The sequence below is a fragment of the Musca autumnalis genome, unplaced genomic scaffold, assembly GCF_047663935.1.
Source record: "Musca autumnalis isolate F117 unplaced genomic scaffold, ASM4766393v1 scaffold_5, whole genome shotgun sequence".
Taxonomy (NCBI): domain Eukaryota; kingdom Metazoa; phylum Arthropoda; class Insecta; order Diptera; family Muscidae; genus Musca; species Musca autumnalis.
The window spans coordinates 174,709,869-174,728,997 of record NW_027412088.1 but is presented as its reverse complement, the minus strand read 5'-3'; the positions used below and the strand labels follow the sequence as shown (position 1 = coordinate 174,728,997).

Below are 19,129 nucleotides of genomic sequence, written 5' to 3'. Positions count from 1 at the left end.
ATGGCGTGACATTAATCGTTATCGCGAACCTTAATGTTACTTCCTCCATTAAGGATGTTTGTTGTCATTGTTTGGTTGTTTATACTCTGGTAATTTTTGTGAGTGTGTGTTTTGTTTCCGGTTTATCAGGATTTCATATTCGTGGCTGTTTGTATGTATAGACATATTCGCACCGGATGCGGAAGTCAACTATGCTAATGTCGCGGCAACATCACATAATAACAAAAAGAACAATCTAGTGAAAACAATATTTGTTTCTGTCCTTTTTTTCTTTATCATCATTTTGTAATTTTTCATGTGATGTTTTTAATAAACAATGATGAAGGATGGGGAATTGTATTAAGGATGTTCTAAAGGAATTATGAATAACAGTTACAAAGTTCTCCAGTACAGCCTCTTACTAACGTAGATTGTGTAGGGGAGTTTGAAATTGCTTTAAATCGCTCTTTAAATGTGAACGCTTCTAGAGAGCATCCACTGTCACACTGCTTACCACAGGTGCGGATGAAATCAGGTTTCCCATAATCATATTGGTCGAAGGTGTCCTAATTCCGACAACTAAATACCCCTAATATTAAGTGTAACCTTCGATAGCATGTCCGCGCAAGTCATAACAATTTGCGACAAGATCAGACGTAAAAACAGAGTGTTAAGTCGCTGGAAGCCAGCAGTTGGGATGCAGACAAAGATACCTTGTTGACGTCTTACAAAGCAATCGGTCGGTCTGTGGTATGCTATGTGGTGTTAGTGCGATAGGCAAATGTTAGCACTACGCAGTGGACGAATATTAAAACCTGCTAGAATGTCGGTCTGAGGTCGGCAATAGGGTGCCTCCTCTTGACACCAGTAGATCATCTTCATGAGGAGACAAAGATTTTACCGGTCCATATGTTGACGATGCAGTTCCAGTTTGCCACAACCTAGTGGTTGCTACAAAAACAACAACAGCAATCAACGATATTGAAATGACAAGAAAGTTTTCCGAAAAATCAGTCTCATCATGATAAGACCATAATATCCAAATACCTACGTACTAGGTATTAGATGTGAACAAAATTGTCCGTAATACACAAAAAGAAGGAGAAGTATGATAGATTTTTCCTCAAGTAATCCCTGATCGTCAAAGGTGACTTTCAATAAATAAACCTTGTTGTCATCAAAAAATCTTTCTATTAGAGGACCTCTTCTAGAGGGACCATTCATTTTTTTAGGAAACTTTGGGAAATACCTTGTGGTTTTCTATGAGAAGACCTAGAGGTGTTCTTTAAGAAGAAGTTCAGCTGTTCCCTAAGACCACCTGGCCTTTTTTAAAATAAAATCGTATGGTCTTCGCAACAAAGACCTAGTCCCCTTTTTTAAGGAGAACTTGCGGTCTTCTGTGGGTAAACCTAGTGGTCTTCTATAAGGAAACTTAGTGGTCTTCCATAAGAAAACCTTGTTGTTGTGTGCTATGGGAAAGCTTGTAGCCTGCTATAAGCAGACCTTGTGATCTTATATGAGAAGAATTTGCCGTCTTCTTTGAGAAACCTTTGGGAGAATAGAACCTTTGAGTAGAACCTTTGGTCTTTTATGAGAAAACCCTATCGTATTTTCCCCTTAGAACATATCCTATAAAAAGAAATTCATCATGGGCTATTCTATAAGAAGGGGCCTTGGTCGCTTGACGTAGACCTAGTCCCTTTTTAAGAAGAACTTGTGGTCTTCTTTGGGTAAACATAGTGGTCTTCTATAAAAACAACTTAGTGGTCTTCCATAAGAACACCTTGTTGTTGTGTGCTATGGAAAGCTTGTAGCCTGCTATAAGCAGACCTTGTGATCTTATATGAAAAGAATTTGCGGTCTTCTTTGGTCTTTTATGAGACGACCCCTCGTGTTTTCCCCTCAGAACATAACCTATAAAAATAAATTCATCATCTGGTCTTCTATAAGAAGGGGTCTTGGTCGCTGGACGTAGTGGTTTCCTATAAAAAGAAATTGTGGTCTTGTATAAAAAATCCTTACATCCCTCTGTAAGGAGATCTTGTGATCTTCTATTGGAAAACTTTGTGGTATTCTATAAGAACACCTTATAGTCTTCCCATAGAAGACGTCCACCTGCAGGAAGACATTCTTCTACAAACAAATTTGTGGTCTTCTTTGGAGCGTCCTTGTAGTCTTCTATGAGATGACCTTGTGGTAGGGTTTTGGGTAGGGAAATCCCGCACCGGGAATTGTCGGTCTTTTGGTTACGGAATTTTCCCGGGAAACAAAACCATATTTCTCGGGAAATCGGGAAATATCTTTTTACATTTATCACAACTAATATTGAATGTATGAATAAACCATGCCCGTCACTTTCATATCATAGAATCAGAATTCGATTAGATTTTATAGAATCAAAAAATTACAAAAGATTTGGAAAAAAAACTTTAATCTACAAAATGTTTTCAGGGAAAAAGTTATAAGAGCCGCACCGAAAACATGGACTATAACGATTTTCATTCTGTTCTATTTAAGTGCGAAAGAATATTTTCTATTTAAAGTCCCATGTTTATACCCTCAGTCATTGGGCTAAATACTGGCTGGCTGGTGCTCACGAACAAAGGCACCGATCAGGTCAAAAAGTTGACATTCGAGATTTTTTTCAAACTTAGTTTAAATTCCAAGATGGACCATACCGGCGGTCCAATACTTCCGGTACCTTCCCCACAAAAGTTCAACAATTGTCACTAATTATCACGATTTGAAATTTTTTCAGCAGTTTGTCTCTACGGCCCCCTTTACGACGGTACAAATTTTGTCGGGGGCAAGTCCTTACTTCCTGAGCTAATGTCTTAAAAGCTCCAAGACACCTTGACGGCAACAACTAAAATGGAAAATTGGAAAGATAATTCCCGTAGGAAGTATCTAATTGGTCCAAACTTTGCACATTGTATTATTTCATCTAGTCATGTCTGAGGTTGGAATATGGACTATATCGGTCCAGCCCTTCGGGTACTTCCAACACAAAATTTTGGAGAAGTATTGAATTTTTTTCCAAAAACTTCTACTTGAATGTCGAGTTACGACGGCGCAACTTTTTTTGGGAGGGCAAGTCGACTCTTCCTGAGGTAAAGGCCCAAAATCTCAGAAAAAGCCTGCAGGTACCAACTACATAGGGTAGGTAGTACGTAAGATAACCGTCGAAAGGAGAAATAACCCACACTCTGTCTTTCAAATATTTGGCAACATGTTATGTGTGCGACCCTACATAAAACGGTACAAATTTTCGGGCCAAATCCATACTTCCTAAGAAATTAGCTCAAAAACTCAAAAAGCCCCTAGAAGCGTCAGAAGTATTGTTGTATTGATCCACTCTCGTATTTTTAAATTTCCAGGGAAATCCCGGATTCCCGAGAATGGCGATTTTATGATTCCCGTTTCCCGGGAATGATAAAAACCAGGAAAACCCAAAACCCTACCTTGTGGTCATCTATGAGATCATCTTGTGATCGATCTTCTATTGGTAGGTAGGTCTTGTGGTCATCTTTTAGAAGGCGTTGGGTATTTCTATTAGAAAACCTTTTGGTCCTCCGTAAGAAGAGGGTCTTCCGGTCCTCTACAAAAAGAGGGTCTTCTGGTCCTCTTTTAAAAGACCTTTTGGACTACTATGAGTTAATTTTGTAACATTCTATAAGAAGACTTTGTGATATTCTGTAACACGACAATTTATGGCTAACTATGAGAAGACTTTGTTGTCTGCTATGAGAAAACCTTGTTGTTGGGATGATTTTGTGGTCTTCCACAAATAGGCCTTGTCATCTTCTATGAGATGACCTTGTTGACATCTATGAGAACACCTTGTGGCCTTTTCTGCGAAAATTTTTGAACGTTTTATGAGAAGAAGTGGTTTTAAATGGATGACTTTGTGGTGTTCTTTGAAAACGCTTTGTGGTCTCCGACAAGAACACCTTGTAGACCTTTTGGTCTACATCTACAGAGCTCGTGTTTTTCTATTTAAACCTCTTGCAAGTTGTTCGAGCCGTCTCCATATATAACGTAACAGGAATTCACCATACCTAATACCGGGGATTTGTTAGCATTTTAATTCGTTATCAGGTTAGAATTTAATAACGGGACACCCTTCTTTAAGGGAATAATTGATTCCAAGGGCGTTCTTAGAAAATTAGGAGAGGATTCCAAAACTCCTTAAAATATTAAATATTTGGGATCCAATAAGTCTCTTCCGAGGATATTTAAGCTACTTACTTTACTTTAGGGAATTAAAAATTCCATTAAAATTCGATTCCAAGGCACCTGAAATTGTATCTAGCTTGGAAATCTGTCTCTTAATTTAGAGAGTGTTCAGTATGTGCCTTATTTAGGAAACCACAAGTCGATTCCAAACGTCCGCCAAACCTAACTTTTTTAGAATTTTTTTCTAGTTACACCTAGCTCGGCTAAAAAAAATTAGCTAAAATCCCTAACAAAGAAAGAAGTGGGGCGGTACCGTTATTTTGGAGCTATACCCAAGCACGGACTGACAGTGTTGATAACTTTTGGTGGAGATTTTTTGTGATCTCTGGGAACCTCAAGTGACAAACCACAGATAGTTCGGTCAAAAATGTTGCTAAAACCTTAACAATACCGAAAATCGGGAGGCTCCGTTATATGGGGGCTATACTCAAACGAACACCTATGTTAGCAATTTTTTGTGGAGTTAGTTTGTGACCTTTGGGAACTCCAAACATCAAATAACAGGAATTTTGTTCCACAAATTTTGCTAAAAACCTCAAACAACCGAAAATCTGAAGGTTCCGTTATATGGGGGCTATACCGAGATATGGACCTATGTTGCCAAACGTCAAGTTACAGGTTGTTCGGTCAAAAAATATAGCTAAAACCATCAAAATAAAGAAAATCTGCAGGTACCGTTATATGGGGGCTATACCGAAACACATTTTTTTTTGGAGATGCTTTGTGATCACTGGAAACGTCAAATGTTAAATTAGAGGTAGTTTGGGCACAAAATGTAGCTAAAACCCTCAAAATACCGAAAATCGGGAGATACCATTACATGGGGGCTATACCGAAACGTGGAACTATCTTAAAATTTTTTTTTTAGAGTAGTTTTGTGACAACCTCAAACTTCAAATTGCAGGTACTTTTGTCAAAAAATGTTGCTAAAAACCTCAAACCACCGAAAATCTGAAGATTCCGTTATATGGGGGCTATACCGAGACATGGACCTATGTTGAAAATTTGTGGTAGAGATATTTTGTGACCTGTGGGAATCTCAAACGTCAAATTACAGGTTGTTCGGTCGAAAAATATAGCTAAAATCATCAAAATACCGAAAATCTGGAGGTACCGTTATATGGGAGCTATACCGAAACATACACCTTTATTAAAAATTTTTGGTGAAGATAATTTGTGAAATCTGGGAACCTCAAACGTCAAGTTACAGGTAGTTCGGTCAAAATGTTTGCTAAAAACCTAAAACACCGAAAATCGAGAGGTATCGTCCTATGGGGATATACCGAAACATGGACCTATGTTGAACATTTTTTATGAAAATGTTTTGCGAGCTTTGCGAACCTCAATTTTTAAATTACAGGTAGGTTGCTCAAAAAATGTTGCTAAAATTATGAAAATACCGGAAATCAGGAGGGTGGGGAGGGGCTATACCGAAATTTTTGTTGTGGAGATTAGGGTTATGACTTTTTTACAACCTCATATCCCTGTATCATAGCGTGATGAGTTTTGCCATAAGATTACATAAAATTTTAATTATAAGGTGATTCGGTGAAAAAACCTCACGCACAAAATGATTTTAAAATTTGAATTTATCAAAATTATGGACAATTTTTTGAAGTCACTGAAAACAGATATATAATTGAAAATAAACTTTAGAGCCACATGAGATAATTAAAATGACATAAAATTTATTTCTCACTATTTTTCTTCAATTCTGAGAATCGTAAAAATGTCGTAGACGCCTTTATTCAAAAATATAATTTTTTAACAAAAAACAAAAAAATTAAAATTTTTTCAAAGTGACTTTTTTCGCGACTTTTTTAATATTTGAATGAAATAAACGTTATTATAGTTATTAGTAGGCTTATATTTATTCATTCGTGCAACAAAAAATAATTTTTTGAAAAAAAATTTTTTCTCATTTCATATATTTTTTGAAAAAATTATTTTTCTAAAATCCATTTGTGCGTGAACTTTTTTTATATTTCTATGGAATAAACGATAGCATAGTGATTAATAGGCAAAAGTTCATTGATCCTTGCTACAGGAAATCATTTTTGAGGAAAAATGTCAAAAAGTCATAACCCTAGTGGAGATATTATGTGACATTTGGGAATCTCAAGCGTCATTACAGGTTGTTCGGTCAAATATAGCTAATATCATCAATATACCGAAAATCGGGAGGTACCGTTACATGATCGGCTATACCAAAACGTGGGCCGATATTGCCCATCATCGAAATAGAACTGCCTATAGATAAAAGACACTCCGGTGCAAAAATATAGCGTTCTAGCTCAATCGTAGCGGATGCTAGAGTGATTACAACAGACGGACATGGCTATATCGACATAGAATGTTATCCTGATCAAGAATATATGGACTTTATATGGTCGCAAATGATTATTTTAATGCGTTACAAACTACTCACTTAATATACCCTCCAATGCATAGTCTTTTAAGGATCTAGATCCAGTGGCAATAAAATCATGACTTTTTTAGGGAATTGGAAATCTATTGCAAATATTCTTAAAACTGTGGCTATGTGATTTCCCAAAACCCTAATATCTAGATCTCGAATCCAAGGATTTTAAAAACGTTATGTCTTTTGGGAGTTTTAATTCAACATCAAGGGTTCCAAACGCAGAGTCAAGTTTCTATAGGGTAGATGAATTAATAATCAAATTCGTGTTTATTTAATGCAATGATTCTATTCTCTTTCCTTCTTCCTTTATTTCTCTCAATTACAGGTGAACCCGATCCCTTGGTAAACTGTACCCTATTAAATCAAACTTCAACGGGCTTTCAAATTGAGTGTATCGAAGGATTCGATGGTGGTCTGCAGCAAGATTTTATCATGGAAGTTTATGTGAATGGTACCACAAGGCATCCGAAAATCTACAAATCTAAGTGAGTAGCATTCACATGCAAAAAACTAACAACTTTTTAAAGCAAACCAGAAAGAAAAAACATTTTAAAATTTTAAACAATTTCTCAAATTTCTTTTTTATCGTTCTCTTTTCAAAATGTCTGATGACTGCTGCTGTTCCTGTTGGCATCATTTTTCAAAAATGGCTTATATATCGGTTTATATCCGGACAATCTTTTGCTTTGGAAATGCCATGCAATGTTATTGCAAACACCATTACAATGGTGATTGCGTACAACAACGACAACTGCCTGCCACACACACACGCACACAACAACTCCTGTCACTTCAAATAACGTTACCATGAAATCATGCTACTTCAACTACATTTCGATGGGTGTGCGTCTCCCTTCTCCCCCCTTTTTTTGGAAAAATGTATGCAAATTGCTATCTGCATTTGTTTTCCTTGCATTGCCTGACTTACTGCAAAACCACCATTCATCATCACCTCCACCGATCCTCATCTTCATCACCCCCCGTTTGTGGCTGTTTGTTCGCTCGGCAAACGACAACATTTTTGCAAAAATTTAGAACACCTTATTTTGAGGTGCGTGGCCTGATTCCAGGTGCCGGTTATAATGTATTTTTGGTAGCTCACAATAGCAAAGGACGCAGTAATGCCACAATCCTGCAAGTCTATACACTTAAGGATCCTGAAAAGCAGACAGGTTTGTGGACAAACAAAATATCTACAGTTGTTACTAGTCTTTTGTAGTAGTAGTTGTTGTAGTTTGTATGCCTTTTTGCGTTTTTTGTGCTAAACTTGTCATTTTCTGAACTTTGTACAAGTATGAATTGGTGGTCGGTCTCCTCATGCCATGTTAACTTGGCAAGTCGGAGGAGAAGTGGAAATTTTGTCTTTTTGTGATGTGAATTTAAATCCTTTAAAAACGAGTAGAATATTTTGTAGTTGGCATGCTGTAGATTTAGAACTTTTAGTTGCTTTCACTAGGAACCAGCAGGGCTGGGACAATGATAAATTGGTTTTAAATGTTAAAGTCCAAGAGTCCAAGAGTCATTAGGAGTCTCCCTACTTCCCAGCCCTGCTAAGAAAATGTTTTGTTTTTGTTGTACTTTTTTAAAAATCTTTATATTTTTTGATAAAATATTTTCAGTTTTGATTACTTACAAAAAGCATTTCGTTACAACAATGCCTTTGTTTAATGTGACTATTCTCAGCACTTCAAGTACCACCACTCCTTGTACACCTTATAATTTAACACCACCACCTCCAAAATCCAATAAGAAAAGTAAGAAATTGTGGCTTCATTTTTTTGAATAATTATTATGCACTTTTTATATTTTAATAAAATTTATGCAACTTTGTTTACAAATGTGTTCTTTTAAACTTTGCAGATCAAGCTGGGTTGAGGAAGGGGTTTTAATTTTGATTAATTATATACAATTAAACTTATCTACACCCGTATTTTTACCTTCACTTATGTTGTGTTTCAATTCTTTTTCTTTCCACACAGATCTCTCTTTGGCCTATGCTCCCGTCATTGAGGATATACGTCCATTTCTGGGTATACTAGTGGGTATTGTTGTCAGCATCATTTTGGTAGCCTTCATTATTGTCATAATTGTGCGAATGCGTGGCTCATCGGGTAGAGATCGTAACAATTATATGCATGGTACTGCCACGGCCCAAGGACGCAACAATAACGGATTGGGTTCGTTGCACAACAGCCATGATATGCACAATGGTCGTGGAAATTGTCATGTGACAAGCAGTATCGATAGCATTGATAAGAATCCGGATATTATACCACAAGGTAAGTATAAAACCCCTTCTTGAACATTCAAAAAGTGATTTATCTATGGCATTAAAATCCCATCCTAGAGTCACTAAAGATTGACTTCTTGACATATTCTATAGAACGAACACCTCTTGAGGTCTATAGATATGGGTTCTTCAGGCTATAGAATTCCTAAAGATTTTTGCTGCTGTCTGAAGAAGGCTTGACGAGGTCTTTTGCTGTATAAGAACGACCTTAATATGTCATTTTCTGCCTAACGATTACCTGAAAATGTCTTCTGCTTTCTAAAGAAGGCCTCTAGAAGTCTTAAGGCATTAAAATCCCATCCTGGACTTACAAAAGATTGACTTTTTGACGTCTTCTATAGACAGAATACCTTTTGAGGTGTATAGATATGGGTTCTTCAGGCTATAGAATTCATACAGATTGCTTCTGCTCTCTGAAGAAGGCTTGACGAGGTCTTTTGCTATGTAAAGATGACGTGAATATGTCATTTCTCCCTAACGAATACCTGCAAATGCCTTCTGCTTTCTAAAGAAGCCCTCTAGAGGCCTTCCGCTCTCCAAAGAAGACCAGATGATGTGTTCTGCTTTCTATGAAATACCTCAAGATGTTTTCCAATGTCTGAAGAAGATCGAGATATGTTTTCTGTAGTCTAAAGAAGACCTCAAGTAGTCTTCCGCTGTCCAAAGAAGTCTTATCTTTGGCTGCCTAAAGATGGCTTGAACATGTTATTTTCTGCCTTAAGAATACCTGAAAGTGTGTTCGGCTTTCTCAAGAAGACCTCTAGAGGCGTTTCGCTCTCTAAAGAACACCAGAATATGCCTTTTGCCTTCTAAAAATTACCTCAACAGGTCTCCCGATGCTTAAAGAACACCGAAAAATACACTCTGTAATATTAAACGACCTCATGTAGTCTTCTGCGGTCTAAAGAATTCCTAAAAATGTTTTCGGCTGCATAAAGAAGGCCTGAATATGTTCTGCTTTTTAAGGCAGACCTCACGAGGGTTTCCGCTGAAGGCCTTAGGATATCTTCAGTTGTCTAAAGAACACCTGAAGATGGCTTTTGCTGTCAAAAGAAGACCCCTTCTGAGGTCTTCTCCTTCTTCTGTCTATAAAAACCCTGAAGAGGTCTTCTACTGTCTAAAAATACCTCAGATACCATCTGCAGTGTTCAGCTGTCTACTTAAAGAAGTCTTCCGTTGTCTAAAGAAGTCCTAAATATGTCTTCGGCTGGCTAAAGAGGGCCTAAATATGTTCCGCATTTTAAGGCAGACCTGAATAGGGCTTCCGCTGAAGACCTTAGGATGTCTTCTGTTGTGTAAAAGAAGACCTCAGGACGTCTACTACTATCTATATAAACCCTGAAGAGGTTTTCTGCTGTCTAGACAAGTCTACAAGATACCATCTGCCATCATATGAAGACCTCAAGACGTCAGCTGTCTAGAAAAGACCCGAAGATGTCTAAATAAGATGTCTTCTGCTACCTATAGAAGACCTGGATGTCTTCTTCTACCTAAAGAAGACATGCTGTGAAGAAAAGACCGAAAAATGTCTTCTGATGTCTAAAGGAAACCTCAAGAGGTCTTCTTCTGTCTAAAACAGACCAGAAGATGTCATATGCCGTAATACGCAGACCTCAAGATGGTTTTTGCTGTCTAGGAAAGACCCGAAGATGTGTTTTGCTGTTTAGAGAAGATCTAAAAATGTTTTCTTCTGCCTAGAGAAGATTTGAAGAAGTTTCTTATTGTCTTAAGAAATCCTAAAGATGTGTTCTGCTGCTTAAAGAAGACCTGAAGATGGCTTTTGCTGCCTTAAGACGGTATCAAGATGTCTTTAGCTTTTGAAAGAAGACCGCAGTAGGTATTTTGCTTTAAAAATGACCTGTAGATGTTTTCTGCTGTCTAAAAGTGACCTGAAGAAGACGTTTGTTGTCTAAAGAAGGCTGGAAGATGTCTTCTGCACTCTAACCCCAATCTAAATAAGTCTTTGGCTGCCTAAAGCTGACGAGGGCTTCCGCTTTCTAATGGAGACCTTAAGTTGTGTCCTATTGTCTACGGAAGTGCTGAAGATGACTTCTCCTGTTAAAAGAAGACCTCAAGAAGTCTTCTGCTTTCGAAGCAGACTTGAAGATGGATTCTGCTGTTTAAAGAATACCTGAAGATATTTTTGGGGTGTAAAAAGGCCTCTGGATGTCTTCTGCTGTTAAATAAGACACGCTGTGAAGACCTCAAGTGGTCTTGTCCTGTCTTAAACCGGCTTGAATATATCATCTGCCGTTACACGAACACTTTAAGATGTTTTTGCTGTCTAGAAAAGACCCGAAGATATCTTCTTCTGTCTAAAGAAACCCTGAAGATGTCTTCTGCTACTTAAAGAAGGCCTGAAGATCTCTTCTGCCGTCTTAAGAAGGCCTCAAGAGGTTTTTCGCTGTTGAAAGAAGACCTCAAGACCACTGCTTTATAAAGAAAACTTGAAGATCTGAAGATATCTTCCGATATGTAAAAAAGTCACATGTAGAAAAGACTGGGAGATGTCTTCTGATATCTAGAGAAGATCAGAAGATGTTTTGGTCTGCTTATAGAAGAACTGAAGAACTGAAGTGAAGAAACCTTGAAGATGTCTTCTGCTGTTTAAATAAGTCCTCTGCTATCTAAAGAAGCCCTCAAGAGGTCTTCTGTTTAAAGAAAAGACCTGTAAATGTTTTATGTTGCCTAAAAGTGACCTGAAGAAGACTTTTGTAGTCTAAAGAAGACCGGATGTCCTCTGCTGTATACATGAATCCTCAAAAGGTGTTTGCTGTCTCTAAGAGATCTGAAGTGGTATTCCTTGTCTTTAAAATACATCAAGACCCGAAGAGATCTTCGTCTGTCTCTTAAAGGCCTGAAGAAGTCTTCTCCTGTGTAAAGAAGACTTGAAGCGTCCTTTTTTGTCTGTAAAAGATCTAAAGCGGTGTTCTTCTGTCTTTAAAAGACCTGATGAGATTTTTTCAGTCTATTGAAGGCCTAAATAGGTCTTCTGTTGTCTTAAGGATATCTGAAGAGATTTTTTTCGGCCTAAAGAAAACCTGAAGAGTTTTTCTTCTGTCAAAAAGAGACCTGCATATGCAATCCACTGCCTATAGAAACCCTGAAGGGTCTTCTGTCTAAAGAGTATCTCAAGAAATTTTTTCGACCCAACAAAGACCTGAAGAGTACATCCTCTTCGTAAAGCCTTGAAGAGGTCTTATTCTGTCAAAAGAAATCCTGAATATGCCTGAAGGGGTCCTCTTCTGTCTATAGAAGATATCATAGGTCTTCTGCTGTATAAGGAAAGGGTCCTCTGTTGTCTAAGGACTGCCTGAGAGCATATTCTGCTATCTAAAGTAGACCTGAAGGGATTTTCATCTGTCGACATAAATCCTGAAAAGGTCTTCTTCTTTCTATAGAAGACCTGAAGTTCTATGCTTCTGTGTATGGAAGGCCAGAAGAGCCCTTTTGCTGCCTAAAGGAGGCCTGATGAAGCCTTTTTCTGTCTACAGAAACGTGGAAATGTCTTACTCTATCTACAGAAAACTTGGAAAAGTTTTATTACATTTATAGAAGAATTGAAGAGGCCTTCTTCAGTCTATTGATGGCCTAAATAGGTTTTTAGTTGTCTCAGGAATATCTGTAGAAACTTTCTTTGGCCTAAAGAAGAAGTGAAGAGGCCTTCTTCTGCCAAAAGAAGACCTGAATATGTCATCCTCTGCCTATAGAAAACCTGAAGGGTCTACTGTCTTAAGAATACCTCAAGACATTTGAACCTGAAGAGCACATCTTCTTCGTAAAGACCTGAAGAGGGCGGCTTCTGCCTAAAGAAGACCTTAATATGTCATCTTCTGCCTATAGAAAATCTGAAGGGGTTCTCTTCTGTCTCTAGACGATCCCCACAGGTCTTGAGGAAGACTTGAGGAGGTCCTCTGTAGTCTAAGAATTACCTGAAAATGTCTTCTGCTATGTAAAGTAAACCTGGAGCGATTTCCTTCATTCGACACAAAACCTGAAAAGGTCATATTCCTTCTACAGAAGACCTGAAATTCTGTTCTTCTGTGTATGGAAGACTTGAAGAAATCCTCTTTTGTGTATAGAAGATCTGTTGAAATATTGTTCGGTCTTTTAAAGACCTGAAGAGATGTTCCTTTGCCTATGCGCAGAAGGGATCTTCGTTTGTCCATAGAAGACCTGAAAAGGTCTTATTCTGTCTACAGAAAACCTAAAGAGATCTTCTTCTTTTTATAGAAGAACCGAAGAGGCCCTTTTTTATATATAGAACAGAGGAAGAAGTATTTTTCCCGTAGTGGACCTGAAGAGGTACTCTGCTTTCAAAACAATATGTCTTCTGTGTTCAGAAAACCTGAGGAGGTATTTTTTTTCCTTTGACCTCGTCAAATCTTCTGCTGTCTATACAAGAGAGATCGACTTATGACTATGGAGGACCTGAGGAAATCTTTTTTTCTGTCTGTAAAATCCTGAAGAGGTCTTCTTCTACCAAAAAAACTGAATGGGTATTCTATAGAAGGTCTGAAGAGATCTTCTTCTGTCTTTAAAAAGACTTGATGAAATTTTCTTCTTCCTAAAGAAGAATTGAGGAGCTCTTCTTGTGTCTATAGGAGATATGAAAAGATCTTCTTGTGTTTACAGCTGTCTAAACAAGACCTCAAGAATCCTTCTTTGTAAAATCCTTGAAAATATCTTATTTTGCCTCAACAGATCTTCCTTTCCTACAGTTTTGAAAAACGTGGTTACCTTAAAAAACTTAAATAAGTTCCTGGAGTCCTTCACTCGGTTTTTTTAGGAACTTAACAATTTCTTCCTGATGTCCTTAAAGCGTGATTTCCATCCTGAATACCCCTAACCTTAGTTGCTTTACGAAAACACTTCTTTACTTGAGCTTCCCAACAGGCGTTTCAATCAAAAAATTAAAAATCCCTTCCTAGAGTCCTCATGACGTGGTTTCTTCTTCTGGCTATAGCCCTCAAAGTGTCCTCAAAACGTGGTTTCTTTAAGCAACTAAAAATCTCTGGCCATTGCCTTCAAAGTGTTCTCAAAACGTGGTTTCTTTAAGTAACTAAAAATCCCTGGCTATAGCCTTCAAAGTGTCCTCAAAACGTGGTTTCTTTAAGTAACTAAAAATCCCTGGCTATAGCCTTCAAAGTGTCCTCAAAACGTGGTTTCTTTAAGTATCTAAAAATCCCTGGCTATAGCCTTCAAAGTGTCCTCAAAACGTGGTTTCTTTAAGTATCTAAAAATCCCTGGTTATAGCCTTCAAAGTGTCCTCAAAACGTGGTTTCTTTATTTTCCACTTCCTTTTCTATTGCAGATGGTCACGATGAAGATGATGAATGGACGACCAGTGCCCACAATCATGCCTTTGCCACAGCCGCCATGGCCGAACAGAATGCTGTCATCACCTCATCGACTACCTATGATCACATTATACCCACATATGCTGTAGTGGATAAGAAATCCCAAACGCAACATTTACAACAATTGCAACAGCAACAACAACATCAGCAGCAAACTCAGCAAATGTCAGTGCAACCTCCCCCATCACATCATGGACAATATTTACAATACAATACTCTGATACCGGCTAGTAAAATGGCTGCCTATGGTGCTCAGCAGCAGCAGCAGCAACAACAAACAGGCAACAAGGTAAGTTTTTGATTATATTTTTAAATCTCCTCAAAATAACCCAACTAAATATATACATAATCACATATGTATGTATGTGTGTTGGTTATTTTGCTAAAATAAAGCGGCTTAAATGCAAAACAAATAAACCTCAAAAATTTAACACTTAGTTTTTAAGTTTTATTTTAGTTGTTGGGTTATTTGTTTGGTATTCAGCCATTAAATGATAAAATGTGTTCATTAAGCAATAAAAGTGGGAGAACATTGCCCGCAGGCCAATCTAGTTTTGGGCTTTTAATGAACTTTTTTTCTGTGTGTCGACAAAAACAGGACATTTTAGCTTCAAACCAAATTGTTGTTATGGCTGGGAACAATAACAACAACAGCAACTAAAACTCTAATAAACAAACAATAAAACCGCACACACAGACGCACACTTTGACATTTAAAGGGATACATGTGCAAAACTATACACAATACACACATATACACAATTTAACAGAGACGTAGCTAGAAAGGAAAAAAAATTGAAGTAACAGTAGACCGCTTAACGCCTCTTTTGAAGAGAAAATGACTCCTCAGGTCTCTCTTAGGCAGGATGTTCCCATTTCATGCATTCTTTATACAGTAGAATACCTGCCAAAGTCTTCTACAGTCGGGAGAAGACCACTATAGGTCTTCTATAGACAGAAAAAAAAACTCTAAGATATTCTACAGAAGATGACCCCTTTAAATATTTTAGCAACAGAAGAAGAAATCTTCAGGCTTTCTGTAGACAGAACGCTACTCCCTATGGCCTTCTATAGACGGAAACAAATTTTCTCAGGTCTTCTTTAGACAAAGGAAGACCTCTTTAGGACATCTATTCACAAAAGAGACCTCTTCAGGCCTTCTATTACAGAAAAAGTCTCCTCCATGTTTTCTATAGACAGAAAAAGACCACTTTAGGTCTTCCATCGATAGTAGTTTCTGTATAGGTAGGTGAAGATCTCTAGAAATCTTCTTTAGAGAGAGAACACTTTTTGTGGTCTTCTATAGACAGAAATAAAAATCTTCTGGTCTTACAAACACGGAGGAACACCTGTTCTGCTCATCTACAGACAGAAAAATATTTATCCAGGTTTTCTTTAGACCAAGAAAGACCTCTTCATGTCTTCTTTTGACAGAATAAGACCTCTTCGAGCCTTCTATGGAGAACAGAAACCACTTACGAATTTACAAATAGGAAGAAGACACAGGAGGACTCCTTAAGGTCTTCTTTAGCCAGAAGAAGGCTTCTTCAGGACTATTGCAAACCGAAAAAGACCCCTTCAGGTCTACACGATACGGAAGAAGACTGCTTTTGGATAGAGAAGAACTCTTCAGGTATTCATAGATAAAAGAAGTCCTTTCAATGTCTTCCAAATACAACAAAGACACAGATCTCCATTAGACAGAATCAGACCTCTTCAAGCCTTCTATATACAGAAGAAGACCCCATCAGGTCTTCTATAGATAGATGAAAATCTCCATAAAAAGTCTTCTATAAAAAATGAAGTCTTTTGGTCTTCAATAGGTTCGAACAAACCTCTTCGGACCTTCCAAATACAAAGAAAACTTCTTCAGGAGTTCTATAGAGTTAAAAGACCTATTCAGTTCTTCTAGGGACGGAAATGACTTCTTCAGGACTTCTATGGAAAGAGGAAGACCCCTCAGATCCTCTATAGTAACATGAAGTCTTTTAACCTTCAGTAGGCACAAGAAGACCTCTTCAGGGCTTCTATACACTGCAAATACAAAGAAGACTTCTTCAGGTCTCAGAAAAAGACCTATTCAGTTATTTCCTGGACGGAAAAAGACCTCTTCAGGTCTTCTATTGAGAGAAGAAACCCGTTTCTGGTGTTCTATAGACAGAAGAAGACACTTTCTAGAAGAACGCCTCTCTAATGTTCTATGAATAGAAGATGAACTCTTCAGTTCATCCGCGGGCAGAAGAAGACTTCTCTAAGGCTTCCATAGAATAAAGGAGGCCTCTTCAAGACTTCTACAAACTTAAGGAGACGCTTTCAGGTCTTCTATAAACTGTAGAGTGGTCTTCTTTACATTGAAAACCAACTCTTTTGATTTTCTGTAGGCTGAAGCGGACCTCTTCAAGCCTTCTATAGACTGTAGAAGATCTCTTAAGGTCTTCCAAATAAAACAAAGATTTCTTCAGGTCTTTTGTAGGCAGAAGAAGACCTGTTCAGGTCTCCTGTGGACAGAACAAGATCTCTTCAGGTTTTCGATAAACAGAAAAAACCCTCCTCAGGTCTTCTATAGGAAGAAGAAGACCTCTAATGGCGTTCAATAATACAAAAACAAAATACATGTATTTCAAATTGAAAACAACAACAAATACATGTATTTTGTTTTTGTATTTTTGAACGCACACGCAACACGCAGAGCTATAAGTTTCGGCCTAAGTGTCTTTCATAAACAGAAGAAGACCTCTTCAGGTCTTCTACAGACAAGTAAGGTCATCTATAGACTGTAAAAGACATGTTAAAATCTTCCAAATACAATGAAGACTTTTTCAGGTCTTCTATAGACAGAAGAAGACATATATCGGTCTTTTAACGACAGAAGAAAGCCTCTTCAAGACATCTGTAGTCAGAAGGGGACCTCTTCAGACTTTTAAAGGCCTTATTTATATTGAAGTCATCTTAAGGTCTTCCAAATATAACAAAGACTTCTTCAGGTCTTTTGTATGTATGTAGAAGAAGATTTTCTAATCTTCTAACGACAGAAGAAGGCCTCTTCAGGTCACCTGTAGATAGAAAAAGACCCCGTCAGTTTTTCGATAACAGAGAAAACCTTCCTCAGTTCTTTTGTAGGCGGAAGAAGTACTCTTCAGATCTTCTTTAGGCAGAATATGGTTTCATCAGGCCGCCAAAGGCCAAACCAACTCTTTTGATTTTCAGTATGCTGAAGAGGACTTCTTCGGGCCTTCTATAGACTGCAGAAAACCTTTTAAGGTCTTCTAAATTAAAAAAAAGACTTCTTCAGCTCTTCTGTAGGCAGAGGAAGACTTTCTAAGTCTTCTAACGACAGAAAAAGACATCTTCAGGTCTCCTTTAGACAGGAGAAGGCCTCTTCAGGTTTTCGATAAACAGAAGAAACCCTACTCAGGTCTTCTGTAGAACTTAGCAGACCTGTCAATGTCCTCAATAGACAGAAGAACACCTCTTCAAATCTTCTACTGACAGGTCAGGTCATCTATGAACTGCAGAAAACCTGTTCAAGTCTTTCAATAACAATAAAGTCTTCTTCAGGTCTTCCATAGGCAAAAGAAGGCTTCATCTGATCTTCTATAGACAGAAGAAGACCTATTTCGGTGATTTTGGGACAGAATAAAGCCTCTTCAGGTCTTCTATAGCCAGAAGAAGACTTTTTCAGATTTTTATAGATAGAAGAAGCCGTCTTCACCAAAAAACCAACTCTTTTGATCTACAATAGGTTGAAGGGGACCTCTTCAGGCCTTCTATACACTGCAGAAGGCATATTAAGGTCTTCCAAATACAACAAAGGCTTCCTCAGAAGAAGATCTCTTCAAATCTCCTATAGGCAGAAGAAGACCTCTTCAGGTATTCGATAAACAGAAAAACCCTCCTCAGGTCTTCTGTAGACAGAAAAAGACCCCTCAGTGTCTTTCACAAACAGATCTTCTACAGCAAGTCAGGTCATCTATAGACTGCACAGGTCCACAGGTCTTCTATAAATTGTAGATTATGCCTCCTAAAGGCCTTCTTTACATTAAAAACCAACTCTTTTGATCTACTGTTGGCTGAAGCGGACTTCTTCAGGCCTTCTGTAGGCAGAAGAAGACCTCTTCAGGTTTTCGATAAACAGAATAAACTCTCCTCAGGTCTTCTGTAGACAGAAGAAGACCTCTCAATGTTTTTCAAAGACAGAAGAAGACCCCTTCAGGTCTTCTGCAGGCAAGTCAGGTCATCTATAGACTGCAGAAGACCTGTTAAAGTCTTCCAAATACAATGGAGACTTCTTCAGGTCTTCTATAGGTAGAAGAGGGCCTCATCAGGTCTTCTATAGACAAAAGAAGACATATTTGGTGTATTTTAGGGACAGAATAAAGCCTCTTCAGGTCTTTTATAGCCAGAAGAAGACTTTTCAGCCGTCCTTAGATCTTTTATAAACTGAAGACCTCTAAAGACCTTCGTTACATTGAAAACAAACTCTTTTTATCTACAGTAAGTTGAGAAGGGCCTCCATAGACTGCAGAAGGCATCTTAGGGGCTTCCAAATACAACAAAGACTTCCTCAGAAGAAGATCTCTTCAAATCTCCTGTAGGCAGAAGAAGACCTCTTCAGGTTTTCGATAAACAGAAGAAACCCTCCTCAGGCCTTCTGTATACAGAAAAAGACCCCTCAGTGTCTTTCACAGACAGAAGACGACCTCTTCATATCTTCTACAGACAAGTTAGGTTATCTATAGGCTGCAGAAGACCTGCTAAAGTTGCCCAAATACAATGAAGACTTCTTCAGCTATTCTATAGACAGAAGAAGCCTTCATCAGGTCTTCTGTAAGCAGAAGAATA

At 38.0% G+C, this 19,129-nt stretch overlaps 2 protein-coding genes across 3 annotated transcripts in view; one reads left to right on the top strand and one right to left on the bottom strand.

Annotated features, from left to right (window-relative positions):
• The window catches only part of LOC141404970 (uncharacterized), a 1,496,028-nt gene that overhangs the window by 1,104,839 nt on the left and 372,060 nt on the right, over positions 1-19,129 (bottom strand). The window lies entirely within an intron of this gene.
• LOC141406044 (uncharacterized) overlaps positions 1-19,129 on the top strand; it is a 50,059-nt gene that overhangs the window by 14,882 nt on the left and 16,048 nt on the right. The window contains exons 2-6 of the mRNA XM_073991055.1: positions 6,963-7,122; positions 7,673-7,809; positions 8,257-8,391; positions 8,617-8,916; positions 14,242-14,576. Coding sequence (XP_073847156.1) covers positions 6,963-7,122; positions 7,673-7,809; positions 8,257-8,391; positions 8,617-8,916; positions 14,242-14,576 — 1,067 coding nt within the window. The remainder of the gene's footprint in view (positions 1-6,962; positions 7,123-7,672; positions 7,810-8,256; positions 8,392-8,616; positions 8,917-14,241; positions 14,577-19,129) is intronic.